The sequence below is a fragment of the Mustela nivalis genome (assembly GCF_964662115.1).
Source record: "Mustela nivalis genome assembly, chromosome: 13".
Classification (NCBI taxonomy): Eukaryota; Metazoa; Chordata; class Mammalia; order Carnivora; family Mustelidae; genus Mustela; species Mustela nivalis.
Window position 1 is genome coordinate 61,350,334 of NC_139032.1, and position 26,910 is coordinate 61,377,243.

Consider the following 26,910-nt stretch of genomic DNA (forward strand, 5'->3'; position numbering starts at 1 on the left):
GTGTGTGTGTTTTAAGATTTTATTTATTTGTGAGGAAGAGAGAGTGTACACAAGTGAGGGGGAGGGATAAAGCACTACCACTAAGCAGGGTAGCCAAAGAGGGGCTGGATGCCAGGACTCTGAGATCATGACCTGAGCCGAAGGCAGATGCTTACCCCAACTAAGACACCCAGGTGCCCCAGTTTTTTCTTTCTTAGTTTGTAAATATGATGACTTACATTGATTGATTTTTTTTTTAAATGTTAAACCATCACATATTCCTTGGATAAATCTTACTCAGTCATGATGTATTATCCCTTAATATATTGTTGGATTACATTTCCTAAAATTCTGTTTTAAAACTTTTGCAACTGGGCGCCTGGGTGGCTCAGTGGGGTGAGCCGCTGCCTTCGGCTCAGGTCATGATCTCAGGGTCCTGGGATCGAGTCCCGCATCGGGCTCTCTGCTCAGCAGGGAGCCTGTTTCCTCCTCTCTCTCTCTCTGCCTACTTGTGATCTCTCTGTGTCAAATAAATAAATAAAATCTTTAAAAAAAAACTTTTGCAACTATATTCACAAGAGATAGCAGTATGTAGTTTTCTTTCTTGTAATATTTTTGTTTGGTTTAGGTATCAAGGTAAATGAGTTGAAAAGTATTTTTCATATTTTGAAAGTTTTTTTAGATTTTTTTTTTCTTCCTATGAAAAACAATCCTTGATAGACTTCCCCAGGGAAGCCACCTGCATCTGAAGCTTTCTGTGTTGAGAAGGTTTTTAAACACAATCTGAATTTGATACATGGGCTATTCGGGTTATTCATTTCTTCTTAAGTAGATTTTGATAATTGGTATCGTTAATATTTTTTATTCATTTCATCTAAGTTGTAAAATTTATTGGCATAAAGTTGTTCATCGTAATTCCCTTAAACTATCTGTAGAGTCTAGAGAGGTGTCACATCTCGTTCCTGACATTATTAATTGGTGTCTTCTCTTTCTCTAATCAGTCGGGCCAGAAGTATATCAGTTTTATTGATATGAAAGAACCAGCTTTTAGTTTTAGTGATTTCCTCTCTTTTTTGTTTTCTATTTCATTGATTTCTGCTTTGATCTTTACTATTTTCCTCCTTCTGCTTACTTTGGGTTTCATTTGCTCTTTTGTGCTCTCATTTATTGGGATTTTAGCAGGCAGCAGAAACAAATGCTTGGATTCACACTATGTTTATCCAAAATTCAGAGATGTGATTTGAGAGAGTTGATGAACTCGGTTTTAGTTTTCTTTTCTTCTTTCTTTTTCTCTTTCTCCTTCTTCTTTTTTTTTTTAATGGAACTGCCATTTGTAGATTCTCCTGGCTGGAAACTTTTAAGTTAGTATTTAAGAATGCTGGTTCTGCAGTTTGACAAGACTCTGGATTTATATCCTAAGGGACTTATATCCCTTCCTAGCTATAAAGTAATTAAATGTCCCTGAGCCTCAGTTTGCTCATATGTACAATGGAAACATCATCATCTTTCCTTATAATGAGTTAACCATGTAAAGCTCCACCTGATCCATAGAGCTTGAAAACTATTAGCTATTATTAACTCTTTTATTACCTTTATCACAAAAATCTATGCTACCCGAGAGACCCCTTCCTATTCAAGGACCTTTTTTCATGTTAACCTCTGTTAGATAAACCAGATTTCTACTGCTCCCTTCAAGAGTGTGGTAGCTAGGGGCACCTGGGCGGCTCAGTGGGTTAAAGCCTCTGCCTTCAGTTCAGGTCATGATCCCAGGGTTCTGGGATCAAGCCCCGCATCGGGCTCTCTACTCAGCAGGGAGCCTGCTTCCCCCCCTCTCTCTACCTGCCTCTCTGCCTACTTGTGATCTGTCAAATAAATAAATAAAATCTTAAAAAAACAAGTGTGGTAGCTAAATATTATAAATAATATAAAAAGTTAGCTTTTGTAACAAACCCTAAAATTAGTGCTTGAAATAACATTATTTTCCTCTCATGTTTCTTTGTATTGGCTGGGCCATTTTTCTGGTCTAGAACAACTCAGACCTAGATGATGTAGGATATCTTTATTTACATGCATGGTGACTGGTTCAGTGTCAGCTGAGATGCAACCATTTATTTCTAATTATCCAGTAGCCTAACCTAGGCTTGTTCATGTGGTAGTAGAAGGATTCCCAAGAAGAGGAAGAGGTAAGCTCTGATGACCAAGTTTCTCCCACCTTATGAACCAGTGAACATTTTGTGCTTGGCTTCCCTAATTTTATGTCAATTGTTTTCCCCTTATAGTCATTTGCTAACACTCTATATACTCATGTCTGACTATCTATTAAAGGTATCTTTGAATGTGACCTTTTATCTTGGCAAAGATAGGAAATTAGGCAAGGAACTAAAAAAGAAACATTTCCAGTTCTAATATGAGAGGGTACCTGGATAACCTGCCTAACCCCTCTGGGATTCGGTCCTGCCTTGGCTCTGCCAGTTCTCTCAGACCTCAACTCCTCTCCCAATCCAGGCAAGAGCCTGAGCCTCTAAATCAGTTGAATAGCCCCACTCCACCCACAATTCATGGGCTCTGCTCTGCCACCTGCCAATATGCCAGCCTGTCCTTCCTCCAAGTCGGCCCCACCTCCACCTCAGCACAGCCCCCTTACCCAGGGACACAGCTGATCTCCAGCTCCAAGCTTCTCCTTTCTTGCTGACCGAGTTTCCATTCCAACAGTGGGTAAGGGCCAGCTCTGGGGATGCAGGAACAGCAAACTCCACCAGTCACATGGTCTGTGAGCTTACTAAATAATGCTCCAGTGGGTGGAACTGACGAGTGAATGGATCCTACAAGCAGAGACCCATCCCTTAGTCCAGATTGGATGGACTGCATAGGCTTGGTGAATACAGAGCTAAGGCGTTCTCCATGGCTCAGCCCCGTGCCAGCAGCGCCATTCGCACAGTGCCTGTTTTTTGCCTGGAGGCACTTTGTCTTATCCAAAACCCTCTCTCTGGAAGAACAGAAAAAGTTAGTGCACCCTCGTCTAGGCTCAGCCAGTTTATCTGCCTCAAACTGGCTCAGCTCCACAGCTGATATGTGAAACCTGGTCTGTTTCTGGTTTTATGATCCACATGTGATGCTCCAGAAAAAAAACAAAAATGTCTCTAACTCTATTTACCAGACTGGGGGTGGGGGGGGAGGTACATATAGTTATGTATTTCAATACATAAATCTAACTTATTTAAGATAGGACCTTTTGCTCTCCTTATGCTTCACATACAAAAATGTGTGTTCATCACTTTAAAAATCCACAGCATACTGAAGAGAATAAAGTTCCCTTCCTCAATGAGCCCCCAGAGACCAACCTCCAGAATCAACTGTTAACAATATTTTTATTTATCATTCCAGAAATTTTCTACATGTGTGTATACATGGGTTTCTATAACTTCATTTTATACAAATGAATAGGATGTTTTAATACATACTTATTATTTAGGTCATTTCTAAGTTTTTTCACATGGCCCTATGACTAGATACTTTCAAAAACACAGATAGTCCTTGATTTAGAAGCACATGATAACCTAAAAACTCAATTTGTAAATAACCTTTCTGAAACTCAAAACACCTTTTCAGAGGAATAATGTTTTAAATCTGGATCAACAAACTTTTTCTGCAAAGGGCCAGGTAATAAGTATTTTCAGCTCTACAGGCCACAGTGTGTCACGCGTTCTTCTCGTTTTTTTGTTTTGTTTTGTTTTTATTTACAATCTTTTTAGAATGTAAAAACCAATCTTAACTCTTAGGCTATAAAAAAATGGGGTGTGGGCCAAACTTGGCCTTCGGATTATAGCTTGCTGACCCCTGTTCTAAATAGCAGTTAGGTGCCAAGCTTAGCTCTCAGAAGCAATGGGTTGCTAAGATATGAAAAGAGATACTGTCTTTTGTTTTATTATTATTTTTTAAAAGATTTTATCCATTAACTTGTCAGAGAGAGAGCACACAGGGGTGTGCAGCAAGGCAGAGGTTGAAGCAGGCTCCCTGTTGAGCAAGGAGCCCCATGCGAGACTCCATCCCCAGACCCTGGGATCGTAACCTGAGCCAAAGGCGGATGCTTAACAGAATGAACCACCCAGGCTTTCCAAGATAATATACTTTAAACTGCTCTATAAACCATAACATCTCTACCAATGTGAAGAACTATTAGACAGTTCTTCAGTACTTAGCATGTGGGTAACTTTAAAACTGTTAATACTGAATAAAAAAGTTTTATGTATCTCAAATTGCATGAATTAGTGAAGAATCTGAATAGAATTCTCAAGTGAGAATCTACAAGGCAGCAGAGATAGATAACATCATGTTACATCCGATCCTACCTTTTTTGTCAACACAAAATAAACACACCAGGATTCAAATTTGATTGGTTAGTGTGGTGTGAGTTGACTGGATAAGTAAGTGGCTCCTTCCATCAACAAAAGAGTGGACCACTGAATTTCTGCCTCCTGTGGACACTGAAAAGACTTTTCTTCTACCTTTTCACAGACACATGCACTGACCTAGCCTTGAATCCTCTGTCAGCTGTACCTGCTGTAACCTACAAAGGTGGAGAAGAGGCAGAGAGTAGAATAGAGAGGATGCTGGAGAGTCATCTGGTGACTACCTGTATTAAGAGCCTTATTTTAACAATAACAGAAAATACTGGTCTCATTTCATTGAGCTTTAACCCTTATGACTTGCCTCTTCTCTGTCACAGAGAATAACTTCATAACATGACTACACTTTTATCTTCTTATAAAAGAAATGCAGAGTTATTTCTGAAGCATCTGGGCTGAAACAGGAAAGAAGGTCAAAAAGAAAGGCACTAAAGAGAATCACGTGTGAGAAAGGGGTTGATGGGCTGATTGTATACACAGGCAAAGAAGGCAGTTCATGTCATACATGCAATCTGAGAAGGGAAGGCCGGGTGGAGGGAAGATGCTGCCCTGGGCATGTGGCTTCATGTCAACAGGGTCCTTAATGCAGCGGCATTCTGTGATATTTCCTTTAGCAAAGCATCCTATAACTTGCTAAAAGGGATCCTTTCAAAAAAAAAATTCTGTAATAAAAAAAGAAAACAGAGACTATCCATACCTTGTATTTTAAGGACCCGTTGGTTCCTCTGAGTCTTCTTGACTTCTTGTCCAGGCAGGTGAGCCAGAGCACAGTGGCAAAAAAAGGGTGTCAATGATGACAGGCATAGTAAAAATATTACCTACATTTGTACACCACTGAAGAGTTTAGAAAATACTTTCCCAAGTATTATCCTCGTAACAACTCTGTAAAGTCAGGGATTTGGAGATGGGTGCGGTAACTTGCCCAGGGTCACACAGCTAGCAAAGGGCAGAGCAGAAAACAGCACTTGAAGTTTCTGAGGCCAAATTCAGTACTCTCCACATCTCCCACACTGCTTTGCAGGAGGTTCCACAGAGACCTGGTAGGAATAGGCATTTCTACTTGTATTCCTCCCCCTGTTTTGTATTTAGTGCTTAGACTCCCATGAACATCACTCTAAGTGTCCTGCACTTATTAAACACATGACACTGCTGACCTTCAAATAAACCAGCATGGTTTGCTGAGCATCTGCATCTGCACGGGGGAGACCGCAGAGCCACGATGGGATGGGAGCCAACTCTGGGACCAGACTCAGTGGGCTGAAATCCTCAGTGCACAGCTGACCAGCTATGTGAGCTTCAGCATGTTACCTAACCTGTGATCAATGTATGAAAAGCATATAGCCCGGTGCCAAGGACGTAACAGAAGTTCAGTAACTGATACAGATTTCACTCTTACTGAGTCTTCACCTACCTTCTTTGGGACCAAAAGAAAAACTACCAACAAGAGGTTGATTGGTATCTTCAACTCTATCTTCTTTCTAAAGAAAATAGTCGCAAATACATGAACAGAGGGAATGCCTTGTATATACATGCTCACGGGTTTGGCTAATGAGTCTATCTGGTTGTGCACAGCCTCCACATGCTAAAATAATCCATCCTAGCCCTTAAGCCAAGCTACAATTTAAAAATTTAATAAATGGCACTCATCCTCTAATCTCTCCCTATACATGATTGACAAGCATCAGTGGAAGCATCTTGTGGAAGTTACTGTTCTGGAAAGCTGGGGTAAGTGGGCTGAAAGCCAAAATTACCCAAATAGCTGGAACTGGAATTTATTTCCCAGCTAGTGAAAATAATCAGTTGTCAAGGGCTCCCCCTACTGGCACCAAAAAGCAAAGGCTAAAATTCAGATAACATTTATGCAGGGTACAGAGTATTTTGTCTCTTTCTTCTTCTGGACAAGTTCCCGCAACAAAAAGGAATATAAGACTTACTTCAAACTATTTATCTTTCTGAGGGATGGAAGTTCATGACTTAAAGATCCAAATTTCATCATAACTAAAAATACATGCATAGAGGGCCCCTGGGTGGCTCAGTGGGTTAAGCCGCTGCCTTCGGCTCTGGTCATGATCTCAGGGTCCTGGGATCGAGTCCTGCATCGGGCTCCCTGCTCAGCAGGGAGCCTGCTTCCCTCTTTCTCTCTCTGCCTGCCTCTCTGTCTACTGTGATCTCTCTCTGTCAAATAAATAAATAAAATCTTTAAAAAAAATAAAATAAAAATAAAAATACATGCATAGAGAGAAAAGCTCACACAGGAGATTCAAAAACTGGGGATGGGAGAGACTTAACATCATGCTGAATGGGAAAGAGATGAAGGAAATGGGGGTGGCTCACCGGAGAGAAAGGACCGAAGGGTATGGAGCAGGAATGATATCTGACAGACTAGCATGGAAGCAAGATAAGCCTTATGTTATGCAGCCCCACTAGAGGGTGGAGTCATCAGAGAACAGATTTTACCTTATAGAAAGGAAGAACAATTAATAATGAGCACGATCATACATAAGGAACTACAAAGGGCAGGTGTGAAGGATCATCACTGACTGGTGAGCGGGCAGAGAACTAAATACTTAGGATTTTAGTTCTAGAATCCTGAGAATGTATGTTAAAATTCCAAACAACTGAACAGTCCTGTTAAGGCTAGTTGGTGTTATCCTCGGACTTTTTTTCAATAATAAGTTGAAATTGAAATTTTTCAATATTAAAGTGAAACATACTGTGCTTCAAGCCCTGATTTAATCTCAAAATAATTTTAAGAGAAAAGACGTCAAAATCAAAATTAAGGGTAGATCATGCCAATGTCAACTTCCTAGTTCTAACGTTCTACTACAGTTTATGTAAGTTACCATAGGAAGAAGCTAGGTGAAGTGTACCCATGGCCTCTACATTATTTTTGCAATTTCCTGTGAATCTATAATTACCTCAAAATAAAGAGCTTTTAAAAATCAAATTAAAGATATTTCCCTACAGAGCTCCTGGGTGACTCAGTTGGTTAAGTGTCTGCCTTCGGCTCAGGTCATGATCCTGGGGTTCTGGGATCCAGCCCCACACTGGGCTCCCTGCTCAGTGGGGAGCCTACTTCTCCCTCTCCCTCTGCCTCTGCCACTCCCACTGTGTGTGCTTTCTTGCTCTCTCTGTCAAATAAATAAATAAATATTTTTTAAAAAAGATATTTCCCTAAGAGGTTCTAAGTAACCTCAAAGACAATCCAGTTCGGTTCAAGAGTGCAGTGTCCTCAGCCACAAATGACTCCGTGCAAGTATCTACAGGCAGCAGGGCTCATTTCAAAACCATGATCAATCAGCTATTAAGATTTACAGTTGTGATTAGGAAAGCCTGTCATGCTGACAGGTGTCTAATTTGGTTAGGATGATCATAAATCTTCAGCTATCTCAGATCACATCATCAAAATCACCTATAGGCAATACATTCTTACAACTGCTGACTACATTGTACTACAAAGGAACCACATACAGACTTAATTACTATATTTATCTAACTGTAACACAGTAACATGCTCATTCTTCCTCCTCCCCTAACTATGACTTACAACAAGAACTACAACCTGTTTTTATCTGACTTTATCACCAAAACCTAACCCATTAATAGTTTTTTAGTAAATACTCATAAAACAAGTAAGAAATAAACCAGTAATTAAGTTATTTTCTTCGACTTCTGGGACTTTGACTTTCTTTTCTGATACAAAGACATCCAAAGAAACATCAGAGTCCCTACTTTGGAATCAGGATTAAGTATATGTATACATATACATACAAATGTGTTTATGACAAAGTCTACAAAACACAGGTGTTTAATTTCTAAAGACCTTTAATAACCACTTGCTTTTGATCTGCTATTTTCCTAAGACACTGTTAACTCAGCTTGATTTTTTTTTAAGATTTTATTTATTTGACAGAGAGAGAGAGAGAGAGAGAGAGAGAACAGGCAGGGGGACCGGCAGGTGGAGGAAGAGAGAGAACAGGTTCCTTGCTGAGCAGGGAGCCCAAAATGGGGCTCAATCCCAGGACTCTGGGATCATGACCTGGGCTGAAAGCAGATGCTTAACCTACTGAGCCACCCAGGCACCCCAATTCAGTTATGATTTATAATGAAAGAGAGAGGTCAAGCTTTTCCAGACAGGAAAACCAATATGAACTGTTGAACAGATCCCCTGAGCTTATAAGTTCCTGCTAGAATGATCTCTGCCTAGTTTCACCAAGTGCCAAAAATATTCAGCCTCTTTCAGAAATTACTGCAATATTATCACCTTTGGATTCTTCGATATTAACCAAATGAAAAGCATATGGAAATTTCTCTTTTATCTGTTTATTAAAAATGTTTTTGAAATAAATACTTTGAACAACCATTAACAATCAAAGCAGTGAGATCACTAAGTGTTGCTTCTTTCTGCAAAGAAGGCACACCATTAGCTTGTATAGTTAATGCAACAGCCACATCCAAAGTCAATTAGGCTGTTTTAAACACATGACGGACACTACTTACGATCCCAGAGATACCAAGGACTCCTCAGGGTCAGTCATCTGAATAGGCTCTGAAGCTGGCTTGATCCTTAGAACCTCTGCAAAGCCATCACCAAACCAGCAAGTAATATGTGCTATGTCTACAGTAAAGTAGAAAAGGCGGTCCTGGCAGAGCTTCCGTCGATACACAGACCGAGGGTCGGCTGACAGCACAGCCTCAATGGCATGCCTTGCTTCCTCTGCTGATTGGAAATACTTAAATGAAGGCTGACTGCCATCTGCAATGAGAAGAATACAACTTAATGCTGGTCAACTTTCAGTACAGTCAACTTCAATGTGGAGTATCACATTGAATACACTATCACTTGAAATGAACTGGGTTTGGCAATCTACTCAGTTGTTACAGAGAATGTTGCTTTCAGGTGGTTTCATTAGATTAAATTTACGCGTGCCCCAAATTTTCATTCACTGAACAAAACCTTCTATGTTCAATGTCGACTCTGATTTGATTCCTTGTCATTCCATTTCTTCTCAGAATGGAGGCATGGTCAGGGAAATGCATGACAGTCCCAGCACTCTCAGAAAGCCACAAGAAAGAAGACTAAACCCACCTATACCCAGAGCACCAGCCATAAGCAAGGGATGGTGTCTCAGAGAGCTGGTGTCACAGCCCTAGTTAAAGTAACACCACACTCCCTAAGGAACGAGGACTTGGGAGAGTCCTGAAAAATAGTAGTATAGATACTCTGAGAAAGTTAAATACCATCACTAGAGAACAAGCCACCCCAAACCACCAAGGTGAGGATGTACAGGTAAACAGACGTACACCCTATTAAGTGGCAAAACTTCCTACATCTTGTCATCACGGATGTATTTTAATTTTTAAAAATACAGTATGAACAAAACTTAAATAAAAAATTAACTGTGGCTTAATTTTTAATAGCTACAATATAACATACATCCAAATAAAGGCCAGGCCTTCCCAGGAAGGCATGTGCTTTAAACAATGTTGTTCCCATTCAAAATACCATGTGGAGTGGTGGTGGATCTTTATTCTTTTGAAAGTAAATTCAGTTTTTAGAAAACAGCCAAAATCACTTGGGTAGTAAGTTCAAAAATAAAGTCATGAAGTTCGATCTTTGTTCAAAAACCAAGGACCAATTCAACTGCTGATCATGTGGAATCCTTATTAAAAAAAAAAAAAAAAAAAAATCCCATCAAGGACCAATTATGCAGTGCTAAGATTCCTTTACTGCATGGCTCATGAAATGACTCCAAGGCCACTCAAAAAAGAGTAATTCCAGAAACATCACGCTCTTCACTAACAGTATACCTGGTAAAAGCTTCAGGACTTTGCACAGTTGTTCATTTGGCACAGGTGCCCTTCCATCACTTCTCTGCCTACTTATTCTTCCAGGCTCAGCTCAAATACTTTTTCCTCCAGGTAGTACTCCCAAATTTTCTCCCTGCTCCCCAAGTCATAATCTTTTTCCCTGTCATGTGCCCATAAGCACTCCATTCCAGTGCCAATCCCCCCACTCCTACCACCAACACAGTCACCATTTCAGTGTCTTTTATCTTTTTTAGACTCTAAAGCTTCTGGCAGGGTCATTTCTTATTTCTGTATTAACTCCAAATTCTGCTGGTCCAAATCAGTCCCTGTTTTATAGTTACATTTAATTTCTCTTTTTAGTGCTTTTTCAAATCAACAAGGCACATTATAACCTCTCAGACACCCAGCACTATAGTTTGAAAAAGATAAAACTTTCCAAAGTAAGAAGCAATCACTGCTAACTGCAGGTGAAAGGGTAAGTAGAAATATAAAGTATATTCTGAGCAACACTGCTTTCTTTGTTCTTTCACAAAATCCCTTTAAAACTGACCTTCCTCTGTATACAATGAGGAAACAACTTTCATAAACAAAACTTTTAAAATAAAGAGCTCAATTTAAAAATCAGACGCTTTGTTTAAACATAAAGCCTTCAGAAAGAATAAGAAACACACCGTGGAGTGGCACATGAAATCAGACATGTCCTTGGCAACCAACTGGCTGTTCTTATGGGCTTGTTGCAGCCACCTTCCTTCTAGACTGCTGCCTCACATCTGCTACGGGCTGGGGAACCAGGGGAGGGCATCTATTACAAGCTGTGTGTTAAAGTAAACGAGTCCAAGTAAAAGCCCTTTGGCCTCTCTTCTACAGTAAAGGGCACGTCTCCAGTGCTGGGACTTTTTACAGGGACAATTACTGTGCTAAGAGACTTCCCTTCTACTCCTAGGCTCCGTGCCACAGGGAGAGCTATCAGCCGTCTGACAGAATAAGGTGTGATATTTCTCTAGTCAGAGAGTAAAACATGAAAAAACTTAATCCAAGTATAGAATGAGCACAATTTAGCTTCTGAACGCTGTTTGAAAACTCCAGGAACTACTGTAACAGACTGACAAGAGGCCCTAAATCATGCGCCACCTCACGAGGCAGGAGCCATTCTCAGCAAACACTTCACTGAGTGTCTGGGACTCACTGTGCTGAAGAAGGCTTGTCGTCAGATGGTGCTGTTGCCCAAACAGAATTTTATACTCCTACAGTTCGTATAACCAGTCATACTGACAAATCCTCTATATAATTGCCCTCAGAAATACCAAATTTGGCTAAAGCTCTCATTCCAAACTAAAAGACAGAGGGTACCTGGCTCACCTTCTGAACTGAGGTGCTCGAGGTCCGTCTCTGCGTGAGGAGTGAAGCGGACTTCCAAGGGGGCCACAGGGGCCTCTCTAACCCAGTCAGGGACCGCGCTGCAGTGGGCTGCACCAGCCATCCTGGAAGGACACTGACGAACCACCGGCTGCATCTCCGCACTGTTTCCTTGTGCAACCACTGCTTCCTTCCCTCTCTTTAGCCTCTTTTCTGTACCTTCCTCTGAAAAGCTCTTCCCCGGACAATTTGAGCCAATTTGTTCTTCTGCCACACTCAGACTCTGATCACTTCTTGATTCTACACCCAAATCTGCTGCTATTTCCCTGGGCTGAGGGGAGTTTTGCTGGATTTTTGTTGAGTTATCATGTTTCATGTAGTTTGTTCCTGAAGTTCCATCTTCACATTTAGGTTTTTCCTTAGTGTGACTACAGGCTTGTGGTTTGTCACACCTTGAGAGCTGTCGCTGGTCACAGTGGTCAGTCTTGCCATCAGACTGGAATGTGTTTTGGGATTTATATTGGTTATTCTGTAAATTAAAGTCCTGTAGAGGCTGAATCAAATTTTGTGGGGAGTCATACTCAGCTATATAGGGCTTTATGTCTAGGACAGGTGTGCCATGAATCATGTCAATTCCAGAAAGATATATAGCTCCACCTATAATATGAAAAACACATCCTCTTAGAAATCATAACAATGAAGAACGGTACAAACAATTAAGAACCAACATCATCTGCTTATGCCTCACCAAGCTTACTCACAATTCTCTTACACACCAGGTTTTCTTATACCTGGTGCCACCACACCCTTTTCATTCTGCCTGGAAACCCATCCTCTTCTTCACCTGTGAAACTCCTACATGCTCTTTAGGGCTCCTCTATGAAACCTCGCCTACAGAGCCTTTCTGGCTCTTCCACACATAAGCACTATTTCCTCTGTGTTCCACAGAGAAACCCATGTAAAAACCTCTACTACACCCCTTTTCATATGGTCTGGCAATGACCTAGTCAGTCTCTCTCCCGAGACAGTGTGGGTAGGCCCTTGAGCACTGACTCATTTTTCCATCACTGGGGCTTCTAACTCTGTTTCAGGCATAGCAGAGTCTTCAGTATGTCTCTGTGGGTTCAATGAAGATTTCCACTGTGGCAAATATACACGAAAGTGGCCCCCAGAATGCACACCTCCTGGTGTTCACACCCTTGGATAATCCCCATCTTTTGAGTGTGACTTGATTTCACTCCAATGACTGTGTTACATTATCTAAGACTCCTGTGCCTGCAGGCAGATTCACTCGAGATATTCTCCTGGTGGGCTTGATGAAGTAAGCAACCACCCTGAGAAAGCCCAAAAGGCAAGGCACTGCAGAAGCCTTTAGGAGCTGAGGGCAGCCACCAGCCAACAACCAGCAAGCAACTGTGGCTCTCAGTTCCACAACTACAAGGAAGTGAATTCTGCCAACAACATGAGTGAGCCTGGAAGCAAATTATTCCCCAGTTGAGCCTCCACATAAGAACTCACCTAGATCACACCTTATTTGCAGCCTGGTAAGATCCTAAGCAGAGGACTGGCTTAGCTGTTCCCATATTTCTAAACTAATTATTATGAAACATAGTAATATTTCAAAGAGATAATAAATGTGTGTTGTTTAAACTGACTAAGTAGGGGCGTCTGGGTGGCTCAGTCGGATAAGTGTCTGCCTTTGGGCTCAGGTCATGATCCCAAGATCCCGGGATCAAGCCTGGTATCAAGCCCCTGCTCAGTGGGGAGTCTGCTTCTCCCACTCCTTTTGCCCCTCCCCTCCCCTCGTGCTCTCTTTCTCTCTCTCTCAAATAAAGAAAATCTTTAAAGAAATAAAAAAAAAAAACAATAAAGTGTATGGTAATTTGTTACACAGCAATGGAAATCAACACATCCATCAAGACTCAAACACTTAAACAGAACATAAGTCACCACTGCCAAATATTAACAGGTCTTTTGTCTCACTTATACAGCTGCATGTCCAGTGCCTGCTACTGGTGCAGATTCTACTAACTTGATTCTTGGGAAATTGGCCAAATGAGAATCAAAAAATTGCATATGATCACATTCCATTCTGTCTCCATTTAAGAAAAAAAAGACTAACAGAGGACTGATTTCTAAAACATGCTCACTACGAATGAGCCTGGAACTTTGGAATAATGACTTTGGACTTCCTAACTAACAGATATGCCCAACAATGTCTGCAGAAGGAAGAAAGCATTGTAGTATACATAAACGTTATTGGGATTTAGACTTACACAACCCCCTGGTTGGATGCTATTAGGTGTATTATCAAACATTAAAGAGCCTCAGCTTCCTCATCCATAGGAGGAGGACTGCTACCCTATCAAATCCAAACAGCCACAGAGCGATAACGCACCTCAACACGCTTTATAAACTGTAAAGCACCATGCAACCACTAGTAGTCATCATAACACTTACTTGTAAGAATGTCTATAGTGTTATTGTGTTTGCCTTTTACATTTCTAATTTGAGCTCCCCCATGAGAATTTTAAGTTCTTCTTCAATGCAGGGATTGTGTGTGTGTGTGTGTCTGTAAATTTTTATCTACTGTTTTTGGTGACACACAATAGTTTAATAATGAGAACTGCAAGTGATGACATCATAACAGGATATATTAAAACCTGAAAAAATACAGAGCGCTTCATGAATTTGTGTGTCATCCTTGTGCAGGGGCCATGCTAATCGTCTCTGCATGGTTCCAATTTTAGCATATGTGCTGCTGAAGCGAGCACAATGCATGGATTTTTATCTAATTTGTTTACCACTATACCCTCAGCACCTAGAACAATGCCTGGCATATACACAGTGCTCAGAAAATATGTGTGGGATGCACAAATGATAATAAAATGTTCAGTAGTAGGGCACCTGGGTGGCTCAGTGGGTTAAAGCCTCTGCCTTCGGCTCAGGTCATGATCCCAGGGTCCTGGGATCGAGCCCCGCATCAGGCTCTCGAGAGCTGGCTTCCCTTCCTCTCTCTCTGCCTGCCTCTCTGCCTAATTGTGATCTCTGTCTGTCAAATAAATAAATAAAATCTTAAAAAAAAAAATGTTCAGTACTATTACTCAAGCTGGTTGGCTATCACAAATTGACAAAGCTCAAGTTGGACTGCCGTCAGAATTTTCTTGGAAAACCTATCCAAGGCTGGGCTGAATACATCCCAGGGGACGGAGTTCAAGTTCTGGCAAAAAACAAACAAAATAACTGATCTTACCTATTTAGCACTAAGTAGCCTGAAAAGTACTCACAGCTTTTGTCTCATAAGATCCTAAAAAAATTTAAAAAATTAAAAAAAAAAAATACTATGTAGTCCCAGAGAGGGCAGGTCCTACTCCTTCACCCACTTTACAAACCAGGAAGCTAAAGCCTAGAATGGACTCCTGACCTCCAGTCTTCTGCCTCTCCAACAAATGTGCTTATTGTTAGTCAGAGTGATCCAAGAACGAGATGCTTTACTAACAAACAAAACAAACCAAAACTCAAAGATACAGAGAACAGATCACTGGTGGCCAGAGGGAACAGAGTAAGGAGATAAATGAAATGGGTCAAAGGGATCAGGAGATACAAACTCCCAATGATACAATAAGTCTTAGGGATGTCATGTACAGCACAGTCAGTAATATTGTATCATATATTTGAAAGTTGTTCAGAGTAGATCCTCAAAGTTCACACTTTGAAAAAATATTTTAAACTATATGGTGACAAATAATATCTAGACTTATTGCGGTGATGATTTCACAACGTATATAAATATTGAACCATACTGTACGCTTGAAACTAATACGTCAATTATACTTCAAAAAAAAAAAAAAAAAATGGATGCTTCCCAAAAATGTATGGCCCAGTAACTAGGCTATATCTGAATACACAGTTAAAATGAACCTGGTATTCTACACAGGTACTTCCACAATCTGACAGGTGTTTAAATGTTATTATACTGCAATTCATAGCAGACCCTCTGCCACACATCAGAGTTAACAGGTGTACTACAACCACAGCATATGTTCATCTCCTCAAAGTGCAAGGAAGAAATAATACACCATCACCCTACATGTTTACCATATCTACACATACAAGCAGTTATTCTCTGTTAATTCTGAATGTGTCCAATTATTGTTGAATAATTTTGTATTTACTATATTCTAAGTCAGAGAAAATTTGGTTACTAATTTAATTATTTTTTAATAATGTAATAGTTTCTAATATATGGGATGATATAATTAAACTCTGAGCATCCTATGAGAGCTGATTTCAAAGGGTGACATTCTTTTTTAGTCATTTCTTCTTCCATGCCTGGTAATCCCCAGGGGTTAACACCACTGGTACTCCTCCGAATAACAGCCAGTTAATACTATGTTTGTTTTATAAGACTTCTTTTAGCGAAGGAAAAAACATAAAAGTAGAAATGAAATTTGTTACCTTCTACCTTTTCCAGTTTGGCCAGGGTCAGTCCTATCGCATTGGGACGATGTGGGCTCCTTGTGGAGAAAACTCCAGTCTTGATGCCATTCAGCCTAGGAGGCTGCACTTTTGCCTTACAGCTCAAATGACCATTTTTGTGAAAAACAAACAAAATCCTATTGAAAATAAACCAAACCACCAAGTAAGGAAAGAATACTAAATTAATTTATCATAATAATTTTATGGGGAAAAAAACTTTAATCTTTTATCCCACAAGTTAAAGCTGAAGGAATGCTTTTTAACGATACTAAAATGTAATCAGTGGGGAAAAAAATAATGCCATTCTCATTCCTTGAAGGAAGGCAGCGTCTTATCTCTATATCCTAACACAATTACCGGTATGTTGCAGGAACTTTTACAAATATTTGTCAAGTGCCTGAATAAGCATTATTTACGAAGTAAGAGCCTGCTATTTGCCAGGAAGTCTGCTACACATTTTTATACTTATTTAACTCTCTTAACAAGCCCAGGACTTGTAATTTAACCTCCATTTTAAGAATGAGCCATTTAACATTTAAGAAATGTTAAATAACTTCACTGGGTCTTCCTAAATAAAACAGAAAAGCAGGAAACCATAAAGAGAAACAATAACAGATTCAAACTCATTAAATCATTAAATTTATGACTCTAAAATGTTATCCCAGGAGAAAACGTTTGCTACATGTACAATAGATAATGGGTTAATATCTGTGGTATATAAACTGTTCCTACAAATCACAAAGGGGAACTCATTATAAGAAATTAAGCAAAGATGGGGCGCCTGGGTGGCTCAGTTGTTAGGCATCTACCTTCGGTTCAGGTTATGATCCCAGAGTCCTGGGATTGAGTCCCACATTGGGCTCCCTTCTTGGTGCAGAGCCTGCTTCTCCTTCTCCCACTCTCCCTGCTTGTGTTCCTTCTCTCACTACGTCACTCTCTGTCAAATAAATAAATAAAATCTTTTAAAAAAAGAAAGAGGGGCGCCTGGGTGGCTCAGTGGGTTAAGCCTCTGCCTTCAGCTCAGGTCATGATCTCAGGGTCCTGGGATCGAGTCCCGAATTGGGCTCTCTGCTCAGCAGGGAGCCTGCTTCCCCCTCTCTCTCTGCCTGCCTCTCTGCCTACTTGTGATCTCTGTTGGTCAAACAAATAAATAAAATATTTTAAAAAGAAAAAGGAAAGAAACTAAGCAAAGAATATGAATTGACAAAAAAGAGTAAGAAATAACAGCAATCAAATGAAAAGATGTTGAACCTCACTAATAATTAAGAAATTTAACTGAAAAATAAAATACTGTTTTTCTCAGGTCACCTGGATGGCTCAGTCGGTTGAGCATCTGACTCTTGATTTCAGCTCAGGTCATGATCTCAAGGTGGTGAGATCAATCCCCGCTTAGGATTCTCTCCCTCTGCCCCTCTATCCATGCGTGTGCATGCTCACTCTCTCTCTCAAATAATAAACAAAATCTTTTAAAAATATCTTGTTTTGGGGGCACGTGGGTGGCTCAGTGGGTTGGGCCTCTGCCTTCGCTTCCGGTCATGATCTCAGGGTCCTGGGATCGAGCCCCGCATCAGGCTCTCTGCTCAGCGGGGAACCTGCTTTCCCCTCTCTCTTTGCCTGTCTCTCTGCCTACTTGTGATCTCTCTCTCTCTCTCTCTCTCCCTCTCTGTGTCAAGTAAATAAATAAAATCTTTGAAAAAAAAAATCTTGTTTTTCCCTGTCTGACAAAATGCAGAAAAACTGGAACATAGACAGTGTTAGCAAGAATGTAAGAAAAGGTCATTTTCATACACTGTTTTCATTTACAATACACAAATTAAGCTTTTTAGAGCAGTTTGGCAGTAGCCCTCCAAAATTATAAATATGCACACCCTCTAGCTCAATATAACCATTTCTGATACTTATTTGTGAAAATGTACATGTGCCAAGATCTGTGTCTAAGAAGGTTTGCTACAGCATAACTATAATAGTAAAATAACTATCCATTAACAAAAGAGTGGTTGGGGCGCGTGGGTGGCTCAGTGGGTTGGGCCTCTGCCTTCAGCTCAGGTCATGATCCCAGGGGCCTGGGATCGAGTCCCGCATTGGGCTCTCTGCTCAGCAGGGAGCCTGCTTCTCCTCATCTCTCTCTGCCTATTTGTGATCTCTCTCTCTGTCAAATAAATAAATAAAATCTTAAAAAAAAGTATACCATAATGATAAAAAAAAAAAAAAAAAGAGAGTGGTCAAATCATGTCATATCTCTATTTTGCAGTAAGAGACAGCCATTAAAGCAAAAAGAAGAAACCTGTATGCATTGTCATGATATACACTGTTAAATGAAGAAAACATAATCCATTGTTTAAAACAAACACCTACCCCGGTATGTATGTTTATGCTTCTATACCTATTAAAAAAGAAAAAGAAAAAGAAAAGGCCTGGTAGCATGTAACCAAGCTATTAACAATAAAAATCTCTGAAGAGTGCTGGGGCTAAGGATGAGAGAGAAGACAAATAGGAGGGATACAAAAAATCTCTTTATATAGATTTGGACCCATTTTTTTATATATCAGCAATGTTCTTAATTTAATTAATTTAACCAAGATCATACAAACTATGTCAGACACATGCTGCTTTTACTCTACCCACATCTCCAAATTAACAAAAACATAAGCTATCTCAGAATAAATACTTCATTTTAGGTCTTCCCCAGTAAAATCAGACCAAGTCATACTGGTGATGCTGGAGTGGGTAAAAATGGATAGAGACAGAATTCCAAGTGACAGTAACACTACTATAACACAGGTGCTAATATATGTAACACTTCATTTAGAGTATCCAGATTTCTGAAGTCTCTTTTGTCTCTTAGCAAGAACAAACTTAATTGTTAATGGTCTAGAGCAGAGTCTGCAAACTTTTCCTGTAAAGGGTCATACGCTAAGTATTTGAGTTTACATGCCAACAAGTCTGTTGTAACCATTCAACTCTGTCACTGTACCACAAAAGCAGCCACACACAATATATAAATGAACGGGAATGGCTATGTTCCCATAAACTTATTTAGAAAGATGGGGAAAAAACAAAGATGGAGGGGTAGATGGATTTGGTCCATGGCCTGTAGCTTGCTGACCCCTGGTCCAGAGGACAGAATAATGACTTACAGGCAGAATTACGAAGGTCCATAGAGTACAACTCAACAGAAGGCATTCATCACAATCAGGACCAACTGCAAATGGAACGAGTCCCCTCAGTGGATCCCAAGCTTCCGTGAGAATGCCCAAGTTATGCCTACAGTCACGTGTGTGAATATGCAACAGGAATTCCATGCAACAGCTAAGTGTGGTCTGGAGGGCAGACTCTAAGGTTGCCTTCGATGGGAGTACTTTACTCAAGAGCAGGTTCTTACCCGAAGACCCACTTCTAACCATAAAACAACTTACCACACATGAGAAAACTGTTCTAAACCCATCAAAGAATGTTCAGGATTATTAAAGATGCTCTTTCTAATTCTCAAACAAGCCCGTGAATGGCTACAAATAGACGGCTGCCTTGGAGTACCATTCTTGGCTGAGAAACAGGATTCCAAGTAGCCAATTGGCTCAGTTAAAAGATTCCCTACAGAAGAAAAGTAGGTAAGAAATCATTAGTCAAAATGTCAAATAGAAATGTAGGAAAACATGTTTTCTTTAATGCACTGATTTCATAATTTTAGCATCTACCAAGTGTTACACAACTATTAAAAATGATTCATATGTCATGAATACATATAAATAAATATATCATCACCACACACATATTATTATATCCCTTTTGACAGCCAGAGAGAGTAAAGGTCTAAGAAAGACAGGGGGCTCGAGGCACCTGGGTGGCTCAGTGGACTAAGCCTCTGCCTTTGGCTCAGGTCATGATCTTAGGGTCCTGGGAGGGAGTCCTCTGCATCAGGCTCTCTGCTCAGCAGGGAACCTGCTTCCCTCTCTTTCTCTGCCTGCCTCTCTGCCTACTTGTGATCTCTGTCAAATAAATAAATAAAATCATTTAAAAAAAAAAAAAGACAAGAGAAATTCTCAGAAGTTCTACTATGACCATAACTCAAATTCAATGTTACCATTACTAAGGTATGTGACTTTGGTCAGAACTAAGAGTATTTAGGGGCGCTTGGGTGGCTCAGTGGGTTGGCCTCTGCCTTCAGCTCAGGTCATGGTCTCAGGGTCCTGGGATTGAGCCCTGCATTGGGCTCTCTGCTCAGCGGGCAGCCTGCTTCTCCCTCTCTCTCTGCCTCCTCTCTGCCTACGTGTGACCTCTCTCTGTGTGTCAAATAAATAAATAAAAATAAAAGAGCATTTAAAATAGAGGGAATTGGGGCACCTGCGTGACTCAGTCAGTTAAGCATCTCAACTCTTGCTTTCTGCTCAGGTCATGATCTCAGGATTGTGAGATCGAGCTGCAAGTTGGGCTCTCTGCCAAGCATGGAGTCTTCTCCACATTCTCTCCCTCTCCCTCCCCCTCCCCTGTCCCTTCCTCTGCTCACGCTTGTGTGCACACTCTAAAGAATAAATGAACTTTTTGTTTTTAAACAAAACAAAAATGAAGTTTTTGTTTTTTTGTTTTTAAAGGTTTTATTTGACAAAGAGAAACACAGCAAGAAAGGGATCACAAGAAAGGGGAGTTGGAAAGGGAGAAGCAGGCTTCCTGCTGAGCAGAAAGCCCAATGTGGGGCTGGATTCCAGCATCCTGGGATCACGGCCGGAGCCGAAGGCAGACCCTTAATGACTGAGCCACTCACAGACCCCAAGAATAAATGAATTCTTTAAAAATATTTTTTAAATAAAATAGAGGGAATAATATGCACAAAGTTTAAGGACAAGTGCGACAGCACATGCAGAGAACAAGTTATTTTGATTGGCTGAAGTGTGAAAGATCAGGCAAAGAATAACAAAAGATAAGGAGACAGAGATTGTATACAGACATCCTCATGCTTTTCACAAGCTTCATGTAAGCCACTGTGTGTTTGTGAAAGACCTACCTCAGTTCCTGTTTTTGCTAATCAAAAGAAATCCAAAGAGAATGTTTGATTTTACAAAAAAAAAAAAAAAAAAAAGGCTAAAGTGGAAAGTGCTCAGCATTTGTTTTGCAGCAAGCTGTTATAGATGCAGGGTGCACCCCAAGCAGTGAGATCAGCCCCACCCAGGTCCTTCCCCAGGAACTACACTCAGCATCTGAGCATCAAGCCACCAGAGCTTTGAACTGTGTCTGTGAGCATCTGTGCTTTATCTTAATTTATTTTGTGCATCAACTAACAATATGTGTCCTGAAGTAACAGAAAAGTCTAAGAGAGGTAATTTTTGGGGTCTGGGAACATTCAACAATTTTTCCACATAAATTAATGGTAATTGCTTCTTCGCATTACGCCATTTCAGGTTACGAAAAATTTCATAGGAATGACCTACTTTCAGATAGTGGGGGAAACATGTTCCAAATAAGCATACATTCAACTAAAAAGAACAGAACTGGGTGGTTCAGTCAGTTAAGCATTTGCCTTCAGTTCAGGTCAGGATCCCTGGGATCAAGCCCCGCTTCGGGCCCCCTGCTTAATGGGAAGCTTGCTTCTTTTCCCTCTGCCTGCTGCTCCCCCTGCTTATACTCTCTGTCAAGTAAATAAATAAAAATCTTAAAAAAAAAAAAAAAAAAAGAACAGAATATATGAAACAAAGTAGTTTAAGCAATAAAGGGAGTGCATGGGATCATAATCATACTACTAAAATATCTACAGACAGATAAGATTTTAGGTTAGGCTTGGTCTAGTAGCTCTCTGCCCCTAGAATGTAAGCTCCATTTGGGCAGCAGTATTTCTACCTTGTTCACTGCTACATTCTCGGCCTAGTACATTGCATGTAAGGGGGTAGGTACTCAAAAAATTCATGTTACTTGGAAAAAAAAGGATTGTTTAAGTCTAAACTGGTTAAAATGGAAAGTGAGGGGCACCTGGGTGGCTCAGTTGGTTTGGCCTCTGCCTTCAGCTCAGGTCATGATCTCAGGGTCCTGGCATTGAGACCCACATTGGGCTCTCTGCTCAGCGGGAAGCCTGCTTTCCCCTCTCTCTCTGTCTGCCTCTCTGCCTACTTATGATCTGTCAAATAAATAAATAAAATCTTAAAAAAAAAAAAAAAGTGGGCGCCTCGGTGGCTCAGTTGTTTAAGTGACTGCCTTCGGCTCAGGTCATGATCCTGGAGTCCAGGGATCGAGTCCCACAGTACCATATTGGGCTCCGTGCTCAGCAGGGAGTCTGCTTCTCCCTCTGACCCTCTCCCCTCTCATGCTCTCTTTCTCAAGTAAATAAATAAAATCTTAAAAAAAAAAAAGTGAAAAATTGAAAGAATATCTCATTTAAGAACATTTATTTATACATTTACCTATTTAAATATGTACCTGTATATGCTTAGAAAGCTATCTGAAAGGATATTTCACCAAAATGTTAACATTTTGGTAAAATGGACATGGTAATATAGTAAAAATGGATAGTGAGATTTCTGGACTATTTTTATACTTTGTAATTTGTATAATATTCAAAATTTTTTAAATCATCAGAAATCCTCTTTTTTCTTCCTAAGTAGTAACTCCTTTCAAAAGACAGAAACTTGGCAAGGCAGCACCAATATAGGTTTAAAGTCCAAGGTATCCACAACTAGCATTTTTAATTTACAAGTAACTTTCTTTTCCACATTTCATGAAATTTACTAACTTCTTTTAAGAGATGACATACAGACACTCTAGACCATCATTTTATTTTCAGCTTCCATTAATTAAATCTATCTACCAGCACAAGTGGTAAGATTATAGGCCTGGTGTTATCCCTCACAGTACCTTTCATTACTTTTCACTTATAAAAACTGTTTTATTGGCTACATATAAAGTATTACATGCAATAAATGTATAACAGAGCATAATACTCTGAAATCCTGTGTACCCACCCACCCATTACAAGAACAAGAGCTTTACCAACAAAATGTTATCTTTTTATGTTGCTTCTCTCCTATGGCAACCCATCCTTTCTCCCTGAGATAAACAGGTGCCTGAATGGGATCTTTATCACTCACTACCTTTAATATAATTTTATCACATGCATATGCCTAGATAATATTTATTTTGTTTTGAATTCCATAAAAACTGGGATTAAACTGCACGTTATCTTCTCAGAATTGCTTTTTCTTTCTCAGTATTACAATTCTAAGACCCTTCCATATTGTGTATGTTTTTGATGACTTTAAAATATTTTCCCAAATATGTTTACAGGCATTCTTCTGTTTATCCTCATCCATGTTTCTGTGGAATAAAGATGGTAAACAACTTAGAGATGAAGAAACTAAGGCCAAACAATTCTCTGGTCTTCATTAAAATGCCATAAAGAAAAATGGCCCAAAAAAGACCCCTCACCTAATAAGACGGGATCCCTGTGTCTTGTTTTCATTTGTTTAGCAAACTTTATAATATTCTACAACTGCCAGACATTGAGCTAAGCTTGGGTTAAAGAAACAAGAATTCTTATCACAGCAGAATTAACAGTTGGTTGGGAAGAACCTCACAATATGTTTCAACATCATGGGAAAAATATGGAAAGTACCTAGTGCCATGCAAAGTGCTCAGCAAAACTTGGTTTTCTAAGCTCTTACTTAGGCATTTCTCTTGTTTTAACAATACTGCAATTGTACTAACTGTGTAATACGAGAAAAACCAACAAGTTATTAATGCAGAGTTTTTGTACACAAAGTTTATCTGTATGTTTTAGTGCTCACAGAAAGTTCAGGTCCTAATGACCCTCCTGCCCAGACCCTAAAATTACCCCTGCTATAATTCACAGGTCCCTCCCCTTCTTAAAATACACTACACCAGTACTCCAGACCCTGAGTTCCTTAATTATATGCTATCTCTAACTAAAATTTTCACTTTTCTGTTAACAGACATTGTATTTCTTAACCTGGTATTCAAGGTTCTCTACAATCTGAATCCAATCAACCTCCTTGCTCCATCCACTATTTCAAATTTATAGTTCCCCAGTCTGGTGTTATGTAGACCTCTAAGCCCTGCTCCTTCCTGCCTATGAAAATATTAGGCCTGTAATCTGGCACTGTGCAACAATTATTTTTAAAGAGCTCACCCTTCTACAAGTAACAGTGCTTTTAGTAAATTCAATCTAAGTTAAACTTTTATAACATGCACAAACATTTCAGTCTTAATAATTTTCTTCACAATGAAAACTGGCAGTAACCTAGAAGTCCAACAGTAAGAAATTGATTAGAACACATCTCTAAAGCAAAGTACTATGCAATCCCTTAAAACTATTAATGGCCACCCATTTATATGAAATTTAAGTTTTAGAAAGACGTTATAAGACAGTGGGGTCACATAATTCATTTACTAGTTATTTCTTAATTCATAATTCTTAATTCATAATTCATTTTCTAGTTGTTTCTGCATGCGCAGAAACAAGTATGTAAGGTAGGCACCAGGATATTAACAGCGGTTTTCTCTGGGTGATGGCAGACTTTTTCTTCCATTTGCGTCTTCTAATTTCTAATGTTAATACTCGGCTCTATGTAATGAGGTAAAAATAAACTCATGCCCAACTTTCCAGGCCCAGTTTAAAAAGATTTCCTGTCTCTCCTCTCCGCCCCAGAACTTTTCCACATCTCCCGTCTCACTTCCTACAGCACAGGATGCCTCTCTCGGGGGTATTTATTAATTCCTAACCCGCGTAACACCAGCGTTCAGATCCTGTCTCTCCTACGTGAGCAAAAACTCTGTGAGAAAGGCTATTACACTGCACGTGCCTGTTCCAGCTACGGTGCCAAGCCCAACTCAACCGCAGCTACCAGGAACGGAACAGATGACATCATGCCGCTCGCCTCAGTAAAATCACGTGGTCGCTAGTGCACGTGATCCGTGGCTTCCCAAGAACTGCAACGACCCACTTGGGTTCAAGTTGTCGCATTTTACATCCCGTTCCGAAGTCGGGTCAGGGGCCTGCGCCCGGGCCTCTTTTGGGTGCGGAACCGCTGATCTCTCAGAAGTTACCTGTTTCCAGAGCCGGCTTCACGCACCCACACCCGGTCGCTGTGGGCTGAGGCCCCGGCTCTTCCAACACACGCATGGCGACTGCTCACTGAGGTACCGACTCGCCGCGACAGGCCTTCCGCTTCCGGTCTCCGAGCGGGGTGCCTGCGCAGTAGCCGTCCTGGCGGGGTGGCGCGAGCCCAGCGCCTGGCGCGTGCGCGGGTAGTGGGACGCACGCTAGGCGGGCGCTGCATGTGGCAATGGTGGGGTTTCGTTTTCTATTTCCTGGCTTCGGTATCTCTGCCGGACCTGATTCTGATCCTTCGCGCTGACCCGCTGCGATTCCCTGCCAGTCAGCGACTCCGAATTCCCGCGCTTGTGAAGGGGGACACTGCGATATATAGATTTATGCACTCAGACGTCTCTCTCATTGATATAAACAATCTACGTGACCAATGAATGACACTGGTTTTTAAAGACAAAGGATGTGTTTATGCAGTTAACCACTTAGCATAACGATGGGATGTTAGGAAATTAGAATTTTTTTTTTTTTTAAGAAGATCCTTGTAGCTTATGGGTGCCCACAAGGCATTTATTTTAAAAAAATATTTTATTTATTTACTTGACACACAGAGAGTGAGATCACAAGTAGGCAGAGAGGCAGGAGGAGGGCAGCCCCGCTGAGCGGAGAGCACGACTGAGGGGCTCGATCCCGGGACCCTGGGATCATGACCTGAGCCAAAGGCAGGGGCTTAACCCACTGAGCCACGCAGGCGCCCTGGGAAATTAGAAATTCTTGAGTGGTGGGAATAAACATGATTTTACTTCTGTATACGCCCAACTTTTCCGCAATAAAAACGATGTTTTGTCAGCAAGGAGCCCTAACTAAACTACTTCACATCTAATGGATGGGGAGCGTCACACTGGAGTAGGAGTTAAGGAGTCCGGACTTTTCTGTGCTCCAGACCCTATGGGAACTGAAGCAAGAATGAAATTCAGAGTTAATATGCCATGTACATGGGAGAGATTGTGATCGATGTTTCTGGGCAAGCTGTGAAAGGTTGAGAGCCAACAAGAATCCTGATTTCATCCCATGAGAAGACCAGCTATCCTTGCAGCGATACTACCCTTTCACCTACTTATTTGTAAAGTCATCTCTCCCCTATATCAAGTTTCTCTGTACATAAAATTCTGTTTCTGGGTTTTTTATCCTGCTTGGGGTCGGGGAACATAGGGCTTGCAATATAAAATATCCAGAAGCATGCAAGTCCACAGACTTTAAAAGCTCAACCATGAAAATCTGTTGCTAAACCTTCTCATTTCTCATGGCGTTATATAAGATCACTAGTAGAAAATAACCGGCAACACCCAAAGATTTAAGGAAAAGGTTGTGTAAAATACACACTTTGGGGCACCTAGGTGTCAGTCAGTTAAGCATCTGCCTGCAGCTCAGGTCATGATCCCAGGGTCTTGGGATCTAATTCCGTGTAAGGGTTCTGCACTCAGCGGGAAGCCTGCTTCTCCCTCTCCTCCCTGCTCTGGCTCTATCTCTGTCCCTCTCTCCAATAAATAAAATCTTAAGAAAATGATAAAAATAAAACATGCACTTTAAAATTTATCAACTCCATATATGAATCCTATGTCCATGAAAATTTGGAAAAGAATATTGTTAATCTGTTTCCAGGAGAAATGCCATTAATATGTGCACTTGCAGAAACAAGTAGGAAAACAATTGAGCTATACACACTTTATAAAACTGGGGCTGTAATAGCTGTGTTTGCCACTAGATGGTGGTATTAAAAGTGATGTCTCGCTTAATTTATTGACAGAGGAGTGTGGGGAAGACAGAGGTAAT

The 26,910-nt window shown here is 40.6% G+C and overlaps 1 protein-coding gene across 5 annotated transcripts; it reads right to left on the reverse strand.

The window, feature by feature from the left end:
* Positions 1 to 3,330: 3,330 nt before the first annotated feature.
* Positions 3,331 to 26,239, reverse strand: TRMO (tRNA methyltransferase O). Of its 5 annotated transcripts, XM_082694950.1 has the most exons (6): positions 25,077 to 25,209; positions 19,448 to 19,622; positions 16,841 to 16,968; positions 16,011 to 16,168; positions 11,556 to 12,209; positions 3,331 to 9,141 (listed from the first exon to the last, which is right to left on the reverse strand). In XM_082694950.1, the coding sequence occupies exons 3-6, from the start codon at positions 16,885 to 16,887 to the stop codon at positions 8,882 to 8,884; spliced, it is 1,119 nt and encodes a 372-aa protein (XP_082551076.1). In that variant the 5' UTR covers positions 16,888 to 16,968; positions 19,448 to 19,622; positions 25,077 to 25,209; the 3' UTR covers positions 3,331 to 8,881. The 5 variants fall into 5 exon arrangements, with proteins under 5 accessions (XP_082551076.1, XP_082551074.1, XP_082551077.1 ...); XM_082694948.1 differs by lacking the exon at positions 16,841 to 16,968 and having other exon boundaries at positions 25,077 to 25,223; XM_082694951.1 differs by lacking the exon at positions 19,448 to 19,622 and having other exon boundaries at positions 25,077 to 25,179.
* Positions 26,240 to 26,910: the final 671 nt, after the last annotated feature.